General features: G+C 48.7%; 1 protein-coding gene across 1 annotated transcript in view; it reads right to left on the bottom strand.

Moving 5' to 3' along the window:
• The window catches only part of MAP3K15 (mitogen-activated protein kinase kinase kinase 15), a 148575-nt gene that overhangs the window by 6080 nt on the left and 122657 nt on the right, over positions 1-19838 (bottom strand). Inside the window, 8 exon segments of the mRNA XM_060291968.1 lie at positions 400-585; positions 1347-1521; positions 1958-2120; positions 2790-2973; positions 6432-6565; positions 6568-6588; positions 18184-18289; positions 18505-18635. Of these exon segments, the coding sequence (XP_060147951.1) occupies positions 400-585; positions 1347-1521; positions 1958-2120; positions 2790-2973; positions 6432-6565; positions 6568-6588; positions 18184-18289; positions 18505-18635 (1100 nt within the window).

Genomic DNA, 19838 nt, shown 5'->3' with positions numbered 1-19838 from the left:
CAACGAACATTTATGAAGCATCTATGAAACCTCAGGCTCTGTGTTGGGGACTTGAGACACAAAGCTAAGCCAGACACGACCTTGGGCCTGGAGGAACTCACACCTGTTCGGGCAGACACATAAGCTTAAACCCCACACCTACCCAGCTGGCAGATGCCACTCGTTCCCAAATCCTATACTCCTGCTCTCCGTGGCCATAATGCAATCAGACCAGTCACTTGTATACACATATTCAGTGTTTAGAAAACTGCTGACACTCGGGATTCAGGCGTAAACAGGTGAGAAGAGATGGAGACTACGGGAGATGATGGTAATCGAACTCCATGGTCTTGGCTGTGAGCCACTTCAGTGGGCTTCCTACCTTCTGGCATGTTCTCTAGGGCCAAATGGAGCACTTACAGCATCCTGAAATCCAAAGAGTACCAGATGAATCTGATTGATGGACGAGCTGTCAAAGTCCAGGTCCACCTTTAGCTTTGATATCGTGGATGCCATCACCCTGTGGTCCGGGCAGCGGATGAAGTCTCTCAGGATCGCAATTATTTGCTTGATGTGGCCGACTGAGAGATGCAACTCTTCCGAACTCTGATCACCAACCCCCCACCCAAAAAAATCAGTCACTGAGTAATTCAGAGAGAGGGAGGGAAAATCCAAGAAGTACTTTGGGCAACTAGATTAACCAGACTGTCCATTTGCTAATGGAACTGGGGATTTTCCAGGCGAGACACGGGCTCTGGTCCTGGAATTTCCTCCATATCCTTCCTGTTAGAGGGTTATGTGGCCCCCTTCTCCTCTCTGGCCTGCAAACAACAGAACTAAGCCCCTCAAGGAATGGTCTGCCATCCTGTTTAACCCCTTGTAAACCACCCTCCACCCCCAACAGGCCTTGTCACAAGGCACAGTTCATAGGGGGCAGTGGCCTCTTGCTAGAAGGACCTTTTCCCATCCAAAATGAGTTAAAACTCAAACATTTCCATCCGTAACCTTTCTTCCTAAAGCGGCTGTTCTCCCAGCTTCTGAGGGCAACTGGTGCAGCTGGGGGTTAACTGGGCTTTGTGCTGTCATTTGGCTTGTTTTCCACCAGGAGGCAGCACTGCCCCATCAGTGCCTGGTTTCACTGCAGTGTTCCGCAAATGCAAAATCAGGCTTCAATGGAGTCTTTTTTTTTTTTTGTATTTTCTTTTGTTTTGTTGGAAAAGGGAAGGACGTTGGGAAATACTTAGGGTGGTTCTTGTAACTGTGCAAATGTTCTAGGGCAGCAGGAACACCAGTCCCATTTGGACCTCTTCTGGGACCTGGCCTTGGGCGGAGGGCGTGGGATTGCAGCTCCCGCACTCGGCCTGTACCTGGGCCACGCACTCCTGCAGGTTGGAAGCCACCTGGTTCTGCTCCTCCCAGAGGATTCTGTAGAGGATGGCACGGCGCTCGCTGTCCTTGCGCAGCAGGAAGAGGCCCAGGTCGCTGTCCTCCAGGGACGAGGCTGCGCTCCGGTCCTCTGAGGCCGAGCTCTCATCAGGAACACTGCGGACAAACGCAGGCGACAATCCCCCCGCCTCCCAGGGACACCGTGGGGGAGGGGCTGAGAGGTGGCTCCGCCGCAGCCCCACCCTCAGGAAGATGCACCAGTGTTAGCGGCGAGGGGAAAGACGGGGAAAGGAGGGAGGGGGAAGGAGGGGGTAAGAGGGAGAGAATAAGGGGTGACAGGGGAGGAGGAGGAAACAGGAGGGAAGGGGAAGGGGAAGCGACGAGGGGGAGGGGAAGAAGAGGAGAGGGGGAGGGGAGGAAGAGGAGGGGGAGGGGAAGGGACAGAGAGTGACCTCACTGCCCTCCTCTCTCTCACTGTCAGTGGCCGCCCCGGCTGCCCTGCTGATCGTGCAGAAAGGAAGCAAAAGCCCTTCGCGGCCATCTGGTTTACACCTGGGAGGGACTCTGTCCTCCGAGTGGGGGGTGGCCGTACCTGAGCAGGTGGCTGAGCCGATGCGTGGGCGTCTGGGACTTCTGGAAGAACACGTCGGGCTGGGCATCGGAGTGTGGGGAGACCGAGCCATGCTCACTGCTGCTGCTGCCGCCCATCAGCTCTCCCGCCAGGGGCAGGGGCAGCGTGGCGCCCCTGGGACCCTCTGTGCGGGGCAGCCGGGGATGGGGACAGTGAGCCCCAGGCAGCCCCTTGGGCCACGTGACGCACCCAGGGGCCTAAGCCCGCGCTGCTCTAACTGGGGGTGCAAGCGATCACCCAGGGATCCTGGGGAGATGGAGGTTCTGCTTCAGCAGGTCCGGGATGGGCCCAAGACTCCGCATTTCTAACCAGCCCTTCGGACACGCTGAGACAGCGAGTTGCTCTCTGGGTGCAAGATGCTGAGGCACCCTGTCCCAGCTCCCGCCCCATCCACACCGGGACCACTCGTATATCACTGCCCGGTAGGACCTACTGCCCCAGAAGGTGTTGCTTGCTTCGGTGGCCTGCAGGACAGACACCCTTTAACCAAGGTCGGGAGCAGCACAGGGTGACAGGCCAGGCTCCAAAGATGAAGCGCCAGGTTCTGCACCTGGGGAAGACACAAAACCCCAGCCAGGGTACCTCCCACCTCCCTCCCTGGCACAATCCCAAAGGAAAGGCTTTAACGGAGCATTGGGCATGTGAGGTTCATCGCTGTCACCTATGGGGCTCCCTGTGTCTCCGCGTCCCACACCTAATGCACCAGCCCCACCGCTCTTCACAAACATGGGCACCATGTGGGAAGCTCAGCGCTCGGGAGAGCCGTCACCTCTGCCATCCCAGCAGGCCTCACCTGCCGGCTTAAAAGCAATTCGGTTCTTCTGGCCCTTGTTCACCTGCCTTAAGAAACCCTCTTGGAGCAGTCCAGCAGCGGTGACACGTTTGTGGGGGTCAGGCTCAAAACAGGATAAAACGAAGGCTCTAGCTTCCGCTGAAAGGGTTTCTGGAATCTCAGGGTGAATCTTAAACACGCCCACCTGCAATGAAGGCAGAGGTGACCGATGAGACAGTGTGGTCTCGGGCAAATCCAGGTGTACATACCTTCCACACAAAGCTCCTGTATCTGCCATCCTAGGAGGGGCTGATGATGGATTCCAACAATGGCCTCCATGACTGCTATCCATGTCCTAGACCCGGCTGGCCTCTGGGGACTTTGCTTTGCCCAGTAGATTGTGGGGGAAGTGATACTGGTGGGGGGTTCAGAGCCTAGGCCTTAAGAGGCCTTGGGGCTTCTGCTCTAGTCCTCTCGGAGCTCTGAGATCACTACGCAGGGAGGACGCCCAGGATGAAAGGCCACGTGTGAGAGGCCCCCTGAGAGCATCGCGCCCTGGCCTCTCAGTCTCTACGCCTTCACAGCCCAAACCTCCAACTTCCAGCTGTAAACCACAGGCAGAGCAAACCTGGAGGCTGGTAACTCAGGGCCCAAGCCCTCATCCCCACGGGGTGCAACTGGCTGAGGGAGGCGGCGCTGCCCTTTCCTGTTCAGGCTCCTGCTGCAATTTCTGCTTCAGCTCCACTGCTGGCTAGCTCATCATCGTCCTGCCGCAGGCTCTCTGTCCCTGCGCCCTGTGGGGGAGGAGTTTGGGCTGAGTCGTCACATCTCACTGTGACACGGGAATGCTTCCACGAGTCCGGCTCATCCATCCTGCGTGACCGTTCCCATCAGGGACGGCTCTCCATTCATCTGAGGAGTTGTCATCTTTAAAGTTCGCGGTCTTCTCCTCATCGTCTCCAAGCCCACCCAATGAGCCAGGAGTGGAAGCCATTCTGTCCTCCAGATGCACCCCATTCCCAGCTCCTCGGCAACCATGGGGCTGGCGCGGCCTCCCCTGCCCGCTCAGTGAGACCGGGGCGCTGCCGAGAGCAAACCGCCAGCCTCCGACTTCACAGCCTGAAGTCCCTGCACCAGGGGCGCACCAACCGCTTCTCACACGCTGCTCCTCATGGGCAGGATGGAGAGTTTGGCATTGAGGGGAGGGGGAAATGGGGCATTACTATCCACTGGGCACACATGGCACTTAGATGAATAATTTCCAGCGATCTGCTGTACAGTGCTGGACCTTGACTCAAAAATACTGTTAAGAGGGTAAATCTCATGTTGTGTTCTTACCACAATAACACAACATTTTCAAAAAACGAGTTTTGGATTTTGAGAACACTGAACACTGGATAGAATTCAACCCGCAAGACGTGAAATGCAGGGCACATTCCAGCTGGCACCCCTCGCCTGAGGGGTGGGGATCTAAGGGCACTGGGGGCTCCAGAGACAAAAACTCAGGACAAGAACTCAGAGAGGAAGGGAGTAGCTTCTCCCCAGGCTCTCAAGAAGAAAAGTGCAAACATGGGCACTACGGTTTTTTTTGTTTTTTTTAAAAATAAATTTATTTATTTTTGGCTGTGTTGGGTCTTCGTTGCTGTGCGTGGCTTTCTCTAGTTGCAGCGAGCGGGGGCTACTCTTCGTTGCGGTGCGCGGGCTTCTCACTGCGGTGGCTTCTCTTGTTGCAGAGCACGGGTTCTAGGCACGCAGGCCTCAGTAGTTGTGGTTCGCGGGCTCTAGAGCACAGGCTCAGTAGTTGTGGCACGCGGGCTTCAGTAGTTGTGGCACGTGGGCTCTAGAGAGCAGGCTCAGTGGTTGTGGCGCACGGGCTTAGTTGCTCCGCGGCATGTGGGATCCTCCCGGACCAGGACTCGAACCCATGTTCCTTGCATTGGCAGGCAGATTCTTAACCATTGCGCCACCAGGGAAGCCCACCAGCTGCTATTTATTCCGAGGCCTGTAACTGAAGCTGCAGGAAGATCTTTGCCAGCCCCAGGTGGCTCCATCCTGGACAGGCATGGAAAGGCTGGAAGGTCACTGCTGCCTGCCAGCCGCGGTGTTCAGGGTCTTGTTGGGATTGCAGGTGCCAGGAGACACTCGTCAACTTGAGATCTTGCCTTTAGGGCTATCTCACAGCTGCTGGGAGGGTGGGAAGCTCAGAGAACCTTCTGCAGGGGCTGGGCTGAGGAGTGCACCAAGGCATCAGAGCACAGGGCGTTCAGAACCCGCTGAGCAGGCTGCACCCAGCTCATGGGCAGAGCCCTGCACTCGGGCCTTTGAGTTCCTTCTGCCGAAGAGACTGAGCCAGAGGGCCTGGCAAGGATGCAGGCGGGGAGGCTGTGGGGCTGACAGGCCTGGGAGGCCACCAGGCTTGGCAGAGAAGCAGGAAGAAAGGCCTCTGGAATCACGTTCCATCAGGCTGCTTCCATGTACTGTGACCTTGTCATCCGTAAGCAGTGGCCACTTAGCCTTCTGGGACCCTGCTCTCTTCCTTCTTATCTTTGGGGCAAACAAAAGTGCTCCGCGGAAGGTCAGTGCTGGTAACGACCTCTGAAGGCTACAGCTGCTCTTCAACTTCTCCAAGCGTCCACGGAGCCAGAAGCCGCAGACCTGACCTCGGATACACTGGCTGTCCTCGCATCAGCTTCCCTTGGGCTCGTAAGCAACCACGTCCCTTCCCAAGGGAGCATGTCCAGTGTAAAGCCCCACCCATAGGGCCAGTCAGTACCACGTGGGCCTCAACACACGGGTCACCCTTCCTGTCAGCTCTGGGAAGGCTTTTAGAAGGACAAAGGAGACAGCATCTGATACCCAAAGATCCTCCTCTCCAAATCTAGACAGAAAGCTGTCCTCCAAAGACACACCCAACGCGGCCCTTGAGCCTTACCCAGTGTAAGAGCGCGTACAGATTAACTAAGAAGCTTAACTCCCTCAGTTGGAAAGAAAGAAAGAGATACCCCCCACCTTTCTTAGAGCATTCACTTTAGAAAACCTGTCATTCTAAGTTCTGTGTCTCTCTTCGAGATATATGTAAACCTTTTTAAAAGCCAAATAAGCCTCTTGCCAGAAATATCTTTCTCAAGGACCTGGGAGCCATCTCTTTGGAATGCCACCACCGAGGAAGGTAGCGCTCCAATTTCCGGGTTTCTGTGGGAAAGCAGGAGCCTAACTTCAGTGGAGCCTTTTGCTCCAGAACTACGTCCCGTCCTAAAGGTTTGAGAAGTTGATCTTTCCTTTGGGTAAAGCCAATTAGCTAACACAAGTGGTCACTCTAGTTGTCAGGGGAACCTCGGGTGAACTCCTGTGACCAGTGGTGCTGTCTAGTCCTTGCACCTGAGGACTAGTCAGCATTTCTCTTCAGAACACGGATGTAAAGGGCTGCATCTGCTTGGCTAGAGGAAAGGCTGAGTTCCGCTTTCCAGTCTCTTAGCGCTCCACTCTCTTGTGCCTGTGACGCACATCACATTCTGATTTTATGCTTATTCAAAAACAAAACAAAACAAAACAACCTGTATGCTTTCTCTTCCACCTTTGTGGAGAGGTTTCTGGATTGGGAGATTTTTGATTTGAATTCTCTCTCTCCAACACCAGCAACCTAAACCATCCAACATGTCTTACTTTGAACATGGCTGCCTGCGGTTCACCGAGCTCATGGAACGGAGGCCTGCTGGTGGCCATCTCAATGACGGTGCAGCCCAGGGCCCAGATATCAGCCGGGGCACCATACCCACGAGGTCCTCGATCAATAATCTCGGCGCCATGTACTGCAGAGTGCCTATTGGGAAAAAATACAACAAAGATGGTGGGTACCATATTGTTTAAAAACTAAGTGGACCATTAGTAAACGAGTGTGTGAACTTTAACTCTCGTATTAATGACACACGGGGGCCGGTCTCATGCGTAAATGATGTCACTGCATCTCTTCTTTGACCAGACACATGCAAATGCCTTTCTTTAACACTAGTCAACGTTGACAGAGGATCACTCAGCCCCTCGAAGGATAAATGGGCCCAATCTAATTCAACCAACACGTATTAGTGCATGGCAGATACAGGAGGACCAGAATGTAAGAAATGTGGTGCCTGACCTTTAGACACTGCCCAGTGGAGGAGACGTGGTGACGAGGAGGGTGGCGACAAGGAGGGTGGTGACGAGGAGGGTGGCGACAAGGAGGGTGGTGACGAGGAGGGTGGCAGTGGTGATGGTGAATGTAGGAAGTGCTCTAACAGGTATACACAGAAGGCGCTGAGAACATGGATGGAAAAGTGCTTGATTCTGCCTGGTTTGAGTCAGGGGAAGCTCTAGCTGTGTCAATTTGGGTCTCTGAGAAATAATACCAAGTCAGAATTAGACATACAAGAGATTTACTGCGAGAAGGGGTATGACGGACAAAGGGGGAGGGAGCAGGCTGGGCAGGGGGAGCTGTCAGACTGCAGTGCAGGTCTGACCCCTGCGAAAGGAGCGGGAAGGAAGCATCTTGATGGCAGAGCACCTCTGAGACAGCTTTGGCCAGGCCACCGTGGAGGCCCTGACCCAAAGCTGCCCACTGGAAGAGCGCCACACTGTTTCTAGTACCCTCACCATGCTCGGTCATTGGCCAGGAGCAGGCAGGGCAAAGCATGACCTTGCCATGAACATGGTGGCCAATCCAAACGGGTGGTGGCTGGGCCGCCAGTGAAGTAGACTCCCGCCATGAGGCTCGAAGAGGTGGACAAAGGAACAGGAGAACTTCTGGGCAAGGTGAAGAGCTCGAGCCAAAGCCCGTGGGCGTGAAGTATAGAGTGGACCCAGGAGCGCTGTGTGTTCTGAAGGTTCTGGCTTTGGACTTTCTCCTGTGGATCACGAGCCACCAGGGGCTGCCACAGGGAAGGTGGTGATCAGGGAGGGGAAGGGGTTGCTGGAGAGATGGGGCAGGGAGGTCAATCAAGGGCGCTAAGAGTAAAATCTTTGGTTTCCCTTGAAACTAATCCTGAGGCAAGAGGCAAGGGGAATGTGGAAGCAACAGCAGCAGATGCTACGTGCTGGCAAAGAGGTTTATAATAAACAGCGAACTCAGAAATGATACTGGCCGTGGTGTGAATAGAGAACACTGAGGCACAGAGAAATTCCAGTCTCTGCCTCAAGATCACAAAACCAAAGTAGGTTTCCTGAGTCTTGATCAATGCAAATAAAGGGCTCATTGGTTAAAATAAGCTTGGAGATGCTACCTACTACATCCTCCTCCTCTTGCACATCCAATGTCTTACCAGCTTGTTTCTTTCCCATGAGGATTTTAAAGGCTCTAGGACAGCTCCGACCAATAGGATGTTCTGCAATAATGGAAATGTTCTATTCTGTGCAGTTCAGTATGGTAGCCACTAGCCACGTAGCACTGCTGGGCTCTTGAAATGTGGCCGGTGACACTGAAGAAATGAATTTAAATTAAAAAATTTTTAAATTTTATTTCATTCTTCCTAATTTAAAGTTAAATATACATTAGGTTGTATCAGTGAGTACAAGAAATCAGCAGGGCAAAAATGATGGCTTTGGTCTCCCGAGCTGAAAGCCTGGTGGGCAAGTGTTCGGTTGGCTGCAGGGTTGGGCGAGATGGAGGCTCGTAGCACTTGTTGCAGTGTCAGGAAATCTCAGAGCCCCAGGAAGGGAACTTTCAGTGACACCACATCCCCCACAGGCTCCTACTACAGTGAACAACAGAGAGAGAGGCCTTGGCAGGGAATGTGCCTTCTAACTAACCCATAATTCATTAACTTAGGAAAGACGTGACGCTGTGCTGTTTATTAGGCTGTTATCTCTCAGCTCTGCTATGCTGGGTCTGGGACTGTGCAAACCACATTTCTGCCTTGTCTGCTGCTCCCTGGTGGGTTGGGAGGGGTTGGAGGGAGAGAGCATGCCTGTGCACAAGCGACAGGAAGGAGAGGTTGGTTAGCAAGCGTCACTTTGGACCCTCAGGTGGTTCCAGTAGCAGCGCTTGGCTCATTCCCAGCTTCTTTGTCCCCCCCCCCCCACTTCCAGAACCGGCCCCCTCAGAGTTACGTGCTCCAGCCCAGTGGCATCCCCCACTGAAAGGTTTGAATCCCACCCTCCCCTTTGCTCCCTCAGGCCCTAGGGATGTAGGCTGCTTTCTGATAACTCAGTCCCAGGAAACAGTTCTTTCAACTAAATTCTCTCTGTAAAAATAACTGGGGTGATTTCAATTTTCCTGCCTGGATCCTAATATAATCTCTAAAAGTTAATTCTTAAAAAAGAAAATAAACTTAGAAAGTTATGCAGCAGTAGAAAATAGCACTAAACCAAATTGCAATGGCTTATTGACCCTGACTGAATAACTGTCCTTAGTACAACTGTTTCACAATTGGAGGATTAGTCTGCTTAATGCTAAATTTGGAGATTTTCTTTATATGGAACCATAGTGAACATCACTCTTTCTAAAGGTAGGGACTTAGCAATGACATCCATATTAGTTATTTACTGCTATATAATAAATTACCCCAAAGAAAAATGGAGCTGGATGAATCAGGCTCCCTGACTTGAGACTATACTACAAAGCTACAGTAATCAAGACAGTATGGTACTGGCACAAAAACAGAAACATAGATCAAGGGAACAGGATAGAAAGCCCAGAGATAAACCCACGCACCTATGGTCAACTAATCTATGACAAAGGAGGCGAGGAAATACAATGGAGAAAAGACAGTCTCTTCAATAAGTGGTGCTGGGAAAACTGGACAGCTACATGTAAAAGAATGAAATAGAACACTCCCTAACACCATCCACAAAAATAAACTCAAAATGGACTAAAGACTTAAATGTAAGGTCAGACACAATAAAACTCTTAGAGGAAAACATAGGCAGAACACTCTTTGACATAAATCGCAACAAGATCTTTTTTGACCCGTATCGTAATGAAAATAAAAACAAAAATAAACAAATGGGGTCTAACTAAACTTAAAAGCTTTTGCACAACAAAGGAAACCATAAACAAAACAAAAAGACAACCCTCAGAATGGGAGAAAATATTTGCAAATGAAGCGACCAACAAGGGATTAATCTCCAAAATATACAAACAGCTCATGCAGCTCAATATCAAAAAAACAAACAACCCAATCAAAAAATGGGCGTAAGATCTAAATTGACATTTCTCCAAAGAAGACACACAAATGGCCAACAAACACATGAAAAGATGCTCAACATCACTAATCATTAGAGAAATGCAAATCAAAACTACAATGAGGTATAACCTCACACCGGTCAGAATGGCCATCATCAAGAAGTCTACAAACAATAAATGCTGGAGAGGGTGTGGAGAAAAGGGAACCCTTTTGCACTGTTGGTAGGAATGTACATTGGTATAGCCACTATAGAGAACAGTATGGAGATTCCTTAAAAAACTGACAATAGAACTACCGTATGACCCAGCAATCCCACTCCAGGGCATATACCCAGAGAAAACCATAATTCGAAAAGATACATGCACCCCAATGTTCACTGCAGCACTATTTACAATAGCCAGGACATGGAAGTAACCTAAATGTCCATCAACAGAGGAATGGATAAAGAATATTTGGTACATATATACAATGGAATATTACTCAGCCATAAAAAAGAACAAAATAATGCCATTTGCAGCAACATGATGGGCATAGAGATTGTCATACTGAGTAAAGTTAAGCCAGACAGAGAAAGACAAATATCATATGATATTGCTTATATGCAGAGTTTAAAATAAGGGTACAAATGAACCAAAACAGAAGTAGAGTCACAGATGTAGAAAACAAACTTATGGTTGCCAGGGGATAAGGGGGAGAGGAATAAATTGGGAGATTGGGATCGACATATACACATTACGATATATAAAACAGATAACTAATAAGGACCTACTGTACAGCACAGGGAACTCTATTCAGTACTCTGTAATGGCCTATATGGGAAAAGAATCTAAAAAAAGAGTGGAGATATGTATAACTGATTCACTTTGCTGTACAGGTGGAACTAACACAACATTGTAAATAAACTATACTCCAATAAAAAAAAAAAGTAACTTATTGCATGCTAGGAAAAAAAGAAATTACCCCAAACGTTAGCAGTTTAAAACAACAGTTATGATCTCACACAGTTTCTAATGATTGGAATGTAGGGCTGGTTATGTAACAGCTGGGCCGGGTAGATCTGGCCCAGGGTCTTTCATCAGACTGCAGCCAAGGTGTTGGCTGGGGCTGCAGTCATCTGAAGGCTAGACTGGGGCTGGAGGATTCACTTCCAAGCTCACAGGGGTGTTGGGAAGAGCCTTTGTTTTCTCGCCACATGGGATCCTCCATAAGGCTGCTTAAAATACGGCTTCCCCCAGAGTGTGTAATCCAAGAGAAAGCAAGAGGAAAGCCACACTGCCTTTTCTGACCTAGCCTCCAGGTCACACACCACCACTCTGTCCTAATCTATTCATTAGAAGCAAGTCACTAAGTCCGGGCAGTGTTCAACGGGAAGGGAATACAAACAAGGCTGTGAATACCAGGAGGTGAGGGTCACTGGGGGCCATCTTGGAGGCTTCTGGCCACAACATGTGACTTTCAATTGGCACTCAATGGCTTACAAAGCAGCTCCACGTAGCACTGTCCATCTGACTCTCACAACTCCATAAGCACGGGCAGAAGAGGTATGATGTACTGTTGCTCCCATTTTACATATGGGGAAACCAAGGCTCAGAGAAGCTAGGGAATTCATTCAAGCTAAAGCCCAGGTCTTCTGTCTTCAAAGTTGGAGCTACACACCATGACATCCCTGATCTAAGTAATGGATCCAGGAGAAGCACAACTGAAGAAAAAGCTGCCTGATTAAGAGCAGCTGATGCAAGAACTTCCAAAGCCATAATGTGACTTCTTTCCATGTAACTTTCTTTCCGTATTAGGCCCAGGGCAGTAATAGCGAACTGGGTGCTCCATTTTATTTACTACTGTATTCATAGGGAAACCATCCAGTCACAGCAAGCAGCCAACGATGAGAGACAGATCCCCACAACTATTTCCAAGAGTCAAGGGGCCAACCCGGGGCAGCGTGCACGTTGTGGGTGTACATCAGCTGTACCAAAGACTGGCTTCTGTGGAGAAAACCAAGTGAAGATGCCATGGAGGTGGGGGAGCAAATGAATGGAGAGATCCTGGAAATGTTGCTCGCCTTAAATCTGGCTCTCTTAGGGGTTTCCTATGGTCCCTCAGGTATCTACACGGGTGCAGTGGTGCAGAGTTCAGGACAAGGTGATCAGGAGACCCACAGGCGTCAACCCAGTCCCCTTGGGACATGAAATCCATTGGGGGCTCCTGGACAACGGCCCAAGAAGGATTTTCAAATTATCAGCAAAGAAAAGACATGACACGGGACGATAATTTAGGAGTTTCGACTGAGGGGCCAAGATATGATCTGGATACCAAGACAAGGGGTGAGAGAGGGACCACAGACGCATGTTTCTACGGCGGTCTCAGATAACTGGTTACACAAGCCGTGGGCCCCCAGCCCAGGGGCCTCCCACCCAGATCAAGGGTTAAAAGGGGTGAGAGAGCAGAGCCTGCGCTGGGAGGTGTACCCTCTCTCATTACAGGTGTTGGGGAGGAGCTGTCCCCAGAAGCGTGTGGGCCCATGGCGACTCAAGCAACTCAACATCCACCCAGGATAAGTGCACTTGAAAGGAGGCCACACATGTTTGCACCTTCTACAGTCCCCTCGAGACAGTGTTAGAGCCCAAAGTTTCCACATTTAATATTAATAAAGTAGCAAAAAGAGAAGTAAGGTGCAGCTTTCCATGCCCCCGGGGTCACCCCAGTTGTCCTGCCCAAGGGATGGGTCTGGAGGGAGGGGCCACCACTTCCTCCCAACCCAGAGCCTGTGAGGGCTCCTCACTGGGCCCACTCAGAGCTCCATATGTATGTGTCCCCTGCAAAGAAGCTGCACAGAGGACTGGTTCCCATGGGAGCAAAAGCAGCTGACAGCAGCAGAGTGGGGACCATATGGTCTGGGAATATCACCGCACCCTCTTGACAGCGGGTAAAAAAGGGACACCAGATGCAAAACCCGTTGCAGAAATATTGCTTTAGTCTCTTGTTTGTTTTTTGGGTTTTTTTGGCCATGCGGCTGGCGGGATCTTAGTTCTCCAACCAGGGATTGAACCCGGGCCCTTGGCAGTGAAAGTGCAGAGTCCTAACCACTGGACCACCAGAGAGTTCCCTGCCTTAGGGTCAGTCTGCCTGCCTGTCTGTCTATCTATCTATTTATTTATTTTTGGCTGGGTTGGGTCTTTGTTGCTGCGTGCGGGCTTTCTCTAGTTGCGGCGAGAGGGGGGAATACTCTTTGTTGAGGTGTGCGGGCTTCTCACTGCGGTGGCTTCTCTTGGTGCAGAGCACGGGCTCCAGGTGCGCGGGCTTCAGTAGTTGTGGCACGCGGGCTCAGTAGTTGTGGCACACGGGCTTAGTTGCTCTGCGGCATGTGGGATCTTCCCAGACCAGGGCTCGAACCCGTGTCCCCTGCATTGGCAGGCGGATTCTTAACCACTACGCCACAGGGTCTTTCTTAAAAGGAATCCTGCCCAAAGACAGCCTTCCAGGCCTGGTTCCCTCAGTAGAAAAAGATGGAGGGGTAGTTATAATGTGCAGGGTAAGAGACCAGGGTGAGGGAGCAAGGTGTAGCCAGCCAAAGGAGAGGCCCCTGTCCCGGACACGGGAGTTATATTCAGAGGGGTCCGGCAGCAAAGAGTTAATAGCAACCATCGGCCAGACCCAGAGCACAGGAAGCCAGCTCAGAACAGTGCTAGTCAGGTGACAACTTTCTGCCCCTCTCCTCTCCTGTCCACATCTGGTGAGGAGGGAAAGAGGTGAGGGAGGGAGCAAAGACCGACACCCCGACCAGTGGGGACGGGGAGAGGAGTCCACCCTTTAAATGAGGACGAGCGTGTGGATGAGTACAGGCAGAGCCCGGAGATACTGCAGGTTCGGTTCTAGACCACCATAATAAAGCGAATATGGCAATAAAATGAGTCTGGAGTTTTCCGGTTTCCTAGTGCATGTAAAAGTTATGTTCACACTATACTGTGGTCTATTAAGTGTGCAGTAGCATTATACCTAAAAAAACAACATACAGACCTAAATTAAATAATACTTTATTTCTAGGGACTTCCCTGGTGGCGCAGTGGATAAGCCTCTGTGTTCCCAATGCAGTGGGCCTGGGTTCGATCCCTAGTCAGGGAACTAGATCCCACGTGCATGCCGCAACTAAGAATTCACATGCCACAACTAAGGAGTCTGCGCGCCACAACGAAGGAGCTGGCAAGCCACAACTGAGCTGATGAGCTGCAACTAAGGAGCCCGTGAGCCGCAATGAGGGAGCCTGCCTGCCACAACTAAGAGCCAGTACAACTAAATAAATAATACTTTATTGCTAAAAAGATGCTCACCATCATCTAACAATGCAGGATTGCCACAAACCAATTTGTAAAAAAAAAAAAAAAAAAAGCACTATCTGCGAAGCGCAACAAAGCAAAGCGCAATTAAACAAGGCACGCCTGTATATCTGCCGGAACCCTTTCAATGACTGGATTCAGACTTCGTTTGCTTCTCAAAGTGCCATTAAGACTTTCCCTTTGTTTCTCCAAAGACGACATACAGATGGCCAACAAACACATGAAAAGATGCTCAACATCACTAATCATTAGAGAAATGCAAATCAAAACTACAGTGAGGTATCACCTCACACCGGTCAGAATGGCCATCATCAAAAAGTCTACAAACAGTAAATGCTGGAGAGGGTGTGGAGAAAAGGGAACCCTTTTCACTGTTGGTAGGAATGTAAATTGATACAGCCACTATGGAGAACAGTATGGAGGTTCCTTTAAAAACTAAAACTAGAACTACCATATGACCCAGCAATTCCACTACTAGGCATATACCCAGAGAAAACCATAATTCAAAAAGACACATGCACCCCAATGTTCATTGCAGCACTATTTACGGTAGCCAGGTCATGGAAGCAACCCAAATGTCCACTGACGGAGGAATGGATAAAGATGTGGTACATATATACAATGCAATATTACTCAGCCAGAAGAAGGAACAAAACTGTGCCACTTGCAGAGACATGGATGGAGCCAGAGACTGTCATACAGAGTGAAGTAAGTCAGAAAGAGAAAAACAAATATCGTATATTAAAGCATATATGAGGAATCTGAAAAAATTGGTATAGACAATCTTATTTACAAAGCAGAAATAGAGACACAGACACAGAGAACAAACGTAATGATACCAAGGGGGAAAGGGGCGGGGTGGGATGAATTAGGAGATTGGGATTGACATATATACACTATTGATACTATGTATAAAATAGATAACTAATGAGAATCTACTGTATAGCACAGGGAACTCGATTCAGTTCTCTGTGGTGACCTAAATGAGAAGGAAATCCGAAAAAGCGGGATATATGTATATATATATAGCTGATTCACTTTGCTGTACAGTACAAACGAATGCAACATTGTAAAGCAACTATAATCCAATAAAAATTTTAAAAAAAGAAATAGGGATTGATAAAATTAAAAAAAAATTCTCTTTGTTATCTAAGTGTGGCTGGGAGAGTCACGGGAAAGGACCATTGCCCTGAGCAGGCGTGGGAGACAAAAATAAAAATAAAAATTACACCTTTTGAGTCTGACAGGCTCAACATGTTAGTTATGCACATAAACTCGATTCTCTCAAAGGCTCCTGCCAGCTTGAATGACCAGTGCAAATTAGTATTTAGTTCACTAATGCAGACTTCAGTTGCACTTGCTATGAGCCAGGTACTGGTTAAAGCACTTCATCAATATTAACTAGTTTAATCCACATAAAAACCCTCTGAAGTGGGTATTATGAGCATCTCTGTTTTATATACTTATGAAGAAACGGAGACGCAGCGAGTTTAAGTGATATGCCCAAGGCCACACGGCTAGCAAGTGGTTGAGCCAGAATTTGAACCAAAGCTGTTCACAGCCACAGATCAGAACAGAGTTCCTGTCCCGAGTTCCATTCCTGGGTATCTACCGGAGAGGGATGGAAACATATCTCCACACAGAAGCTTGTATGTGAATGTTCACGGCGTTATCATTCACTATAGTCAAAAAGGGGAAACAATCCAAATGACCATTAACTGGTAGATGGATAAACAAAATGTGGTCTATCCATACAATGGAATACTATTCAGCCAGAAAAGGAATGAAGCACCGATATACACTATATATAGCACAGGTGAACCTCGGAAAGATTATGTGAAGTGTGGGAAGCTGGATACAAGGGACCACACATTGTATCATTCTGTTTATAAGAAATCTCCAGAGCAGGAATGTCTATACAGACAGTGGGTCGCTGGTTGCCTGGGGCTGGGGGTGGGCATGGGGTTGACTGCAAGGTGGCACCTTTTGGGGGTGACAGAAATGTTCAAAAATTGGATTGCGGCGAGAGCTGCACAACTTGGAAAATTGACCAGATACCATTGAAATGTGCACTTTAAATGGGTACATGTTACGATATGTGAGTTAAACCTCAATAATGCTGTTGCAAAACCAAAAGCAAAGGGGGCTGACCCTGGCCGTAATGGCCCTTCCTCCTGTTCTAGCTGGTTTACACCTATGGTGAAAAGCCTTCAGAGGAACACAGGAGGGGAGGACTTCGGGCCAGGAAGTTGTCTGAAGCCTTTGTCTGTCCTTCCAGGCTCCAAAAGCCTCCGGGCATTTGCGTGGAAACGCCCCACTGTGTCCACCCGCACCCAGTCGGACTGTGGCACCAGCAGCTGAGATTTCTTTACAGAACCGCTCTGTTTTGCAAAGAGTAATTATATGCAGGGGAATTTCCTACCCCAAATGACACCCCTTCTTTATTATCCCCCAAACACCCCTGCATTATTTTGCAATGCAAAATTCATGCCTCCTCAAGCCAATTACTTGGGAAAATGTGATACGCAATGATGAATTATACATGCGTTTTCTTTATGATTTTTTTTTCTCCTTGGGGATGGTAATTATGAGATAAATTGTTGGGGGTTTTATGTCTTGAAATAACTCCTTACCATATCAGAGCCCCTCTTGCTACATATTGCTAAGCTAATTGGTGGCTTCCAAAGAGAAGGACAGAAGTCATTTTTAATTAGGCTAGTAAAAAAATATGCCAGTCATACATACATACTCACCGATACATACATGTTGAGATATATATATTTATATCAGAAATAATGAATGAACATTCAATACACTCTTGGGGAGATCCCGGTGGGGTCCTTGGTGTAATAGTTCCCCATTTTGAGGTGCATGTACCTCCTTTGGTGTTACAACTGAGAAGTCATTTCTGATGCATCAAAGTTCTCTTTAGATAGAGAACGAGTCTCTACTGCGGGTGTCCAGTGGCTGACATAACAACTGTCTTGTTGAAGAAAAGTCTTTCAAAGCTGAGACATTATTCACCAAAAGTAAAGGCAAGTCTGTCCACTCTCTAGTTTGGTGTTATAGGGATAGAAAACAATCATTTGTCTTTTATAACTTACATCGGAGCTATAATATGATAAGCGCTGTTTCATAATTCCATCAGGCAAGATCTTTGTGATGCTTTCATTACACCCTAGGGGGAGCACAAACCTTTACTTAATCAAAATCAGTACTTCTCTCCGAGGATCAAAGTTTCTGTTTTGCTTTTAAATGGGAATTACAAAAAGCCATAGGGGGCTTCTGAGCATAATTCTACTCGTTGGTGGTGTACATGGAAAGCTAGCTGGCAATTTTATTCCACTCTCTGAATCCAGTCCCTCTCAACACATAAATGATTCCATCACTGACACATGGAAAAGAAAATTCAATTGCTCAAACCCACTTAGAATACCAAACCCATCTTAGAACACCCTAAAAGAATCAGCCTCTCTTGGAAACATAATCATATTAAAGCACGAGGTACCAGAACTCCCTAAAGTAACAGGCTATTTTTATAAAAGACCAATAAAATGTTCTAATAAGTTGCCTGAGGGATACTGTTATTCAGAATTACCCACGATTCTGAATAATGTGCTACTAACTTAGAAGAGATGCTGCCACTTTGCTGACTGGTTAGAAACCCTCGGAAAACCTCAAGCAGAGCACAACACCTACTCGACCTTGGAAGACAAGGAAGAAAGTAAGGCAATCTCGTTGCCACAAATAGCTAAGTGCATCATTATGACAGAGTTCAAACACTTTGAAGTTGGGGACAATACACCGTCCACTTCAACTACCAGTTGTCCAGCGTGCACACAGGTGCTTGGTGAGTAACTTCCAAAGGACTGCAGTTGCAGCAAGCCTAACCCCAGGACGGCGACCCCACGCCAAGCTCTGTCTGCTTACCGGCGAAAGTTTCTGTACATGGATTCACTCCTGCAAGACGTTTAGAGGTGCCGAAATCGGAGATTTTCACCACTCCGCTATAGGTATTCACCAGAACGTTATCACCCTTCAGAAAAGGAAGAACATCAAATGCTTAAAGAAAGATTTAAACAAATTAATGTAAAATAGACTTGGACCTTAAGAAATGGTCATGTGTCTCTAGGAAGACTAGACTCTGCTCAATCCTCTCCCCTCCGTGAGCCCGTCCACCTGCAGACACTCCAGCAGCTCATGTGATCTGAGATGCAAAGTAAAATCTCATTGGCTCAGACAAGCAAGTACCTTTATGTCTCTGTGCACAATCTGGCTTTCGCGGAGATACTTGAGGCCTTCCAGGGTTTGCTTGGTGTAGAACTTGATGGTGGGCTCCTTCATCGGCCCCCATTTTGATCACAAAAGAGCCGAAAGGCTTCCTGGAAATGGACACAGTAAAAAAAAAAAAAAAAAAAACTCATCAGGGCGATGAAGAGTCAATTATAAGCGTTCAGGGAAATAAAGTGAAGTGACGTTTCTAACCTAATGTAAGCACTCGCGCCCACATCACTGTATCTGGGCTAAATGCAGCATCCTTCCTCCCTCTCTGTTGCCTGTTTCCCAGATGCGCAAGCAGCGTAGTCAGAGAAGGGACGGGGCGTGAACCAGCACATCAGCCTGACCAGAGGTGCAGGGTGGAAAGGAACCCCTTGTGACCCCCGAAACTCAGCCAGGCCACCTTCGGGCTCAGCTCTGTTCAGCTGCACAGAATCAGGAAGAGAGCGCAACAGTGCTCTCTGAACTCTGAAGGGCTGGCCTGACACTGCACGTGCGGCACAAGCGCCTCAGCCATTGGGCTTGGGTCAAAGCCACGCTTTCTACCTTACCCTGAAATCAGAGGTGGACGGGAACAGAGTGAGGGGCCCTTAAGGGAGACAGGGACCCGAATCGGAGGAGGTTGGGGCTCTCTGTCCTCACTGTGAGAAGCTCCTAATGCCAGGTCCCAGGGTCAGGACGGTCTAAACACCCACCCCGCCCCGACCCCAATTATACTATTAAACATTGAACTTTGGGGCCAGAGAAAATCTCCCTTCACTGCCTTCTGACCCTGTGTTTCAGAGATTATTGTCCAGGCCCTCAGCATCAGCTAGTCGCCCTTACACAGGACCCTGCTATGCCTCAGTTTCCCCATCTGTAAAAGGGGAGGTGCACATCTATCTCCAGCTCTGTGGTCATCCTCAAGACCTCACGTCTGGAACACAAATCAGTATTTTCTGCTAGACTATGAGCAGTCTGAGGGAAGAAGACACTGTACGTCATCATAAATGTAACCCTCAAAATCTAGCGCATTGCCTGACTCTTAAGACATATAGTTAGGTTTTTAATGTAATGGCAGGCTCTTAGTAACTATGAGTTGAAAGAATGAATGAATACAGATTTCTAACTCAAGTTTTTATATTTGCATTCAGATTACTATTAATTTTATCATTATTTTCTTAAAATGAGCACTTACTGAGTTCTTGCTCTCTGCCTGGCACCGTTTTGAGAGCTTTACAAACATTATCTCACCCCATCCAATAAGCCACTGAGATAGTGTCATTATGACTCCAATAATTATTACTATTCCAACTATGACAGTATTT

Source organism: Globicephala melas, chromosome X (genome assembly GCF_963455315.2).
Source record: "Globicephala melas chromosome X, mGloMel1.2, whole genome shotgun sequence".
NCBI lineage: Eukaryota > Metazoa > Chordata > Mammalia > Artiodactyla > Delphinidae > Globicephala > Globicephala melas.
Note: the sequence above shows the minus strand (reverse complement) of the source record. Positions and strands in the feature narration are given on the sequence as shown.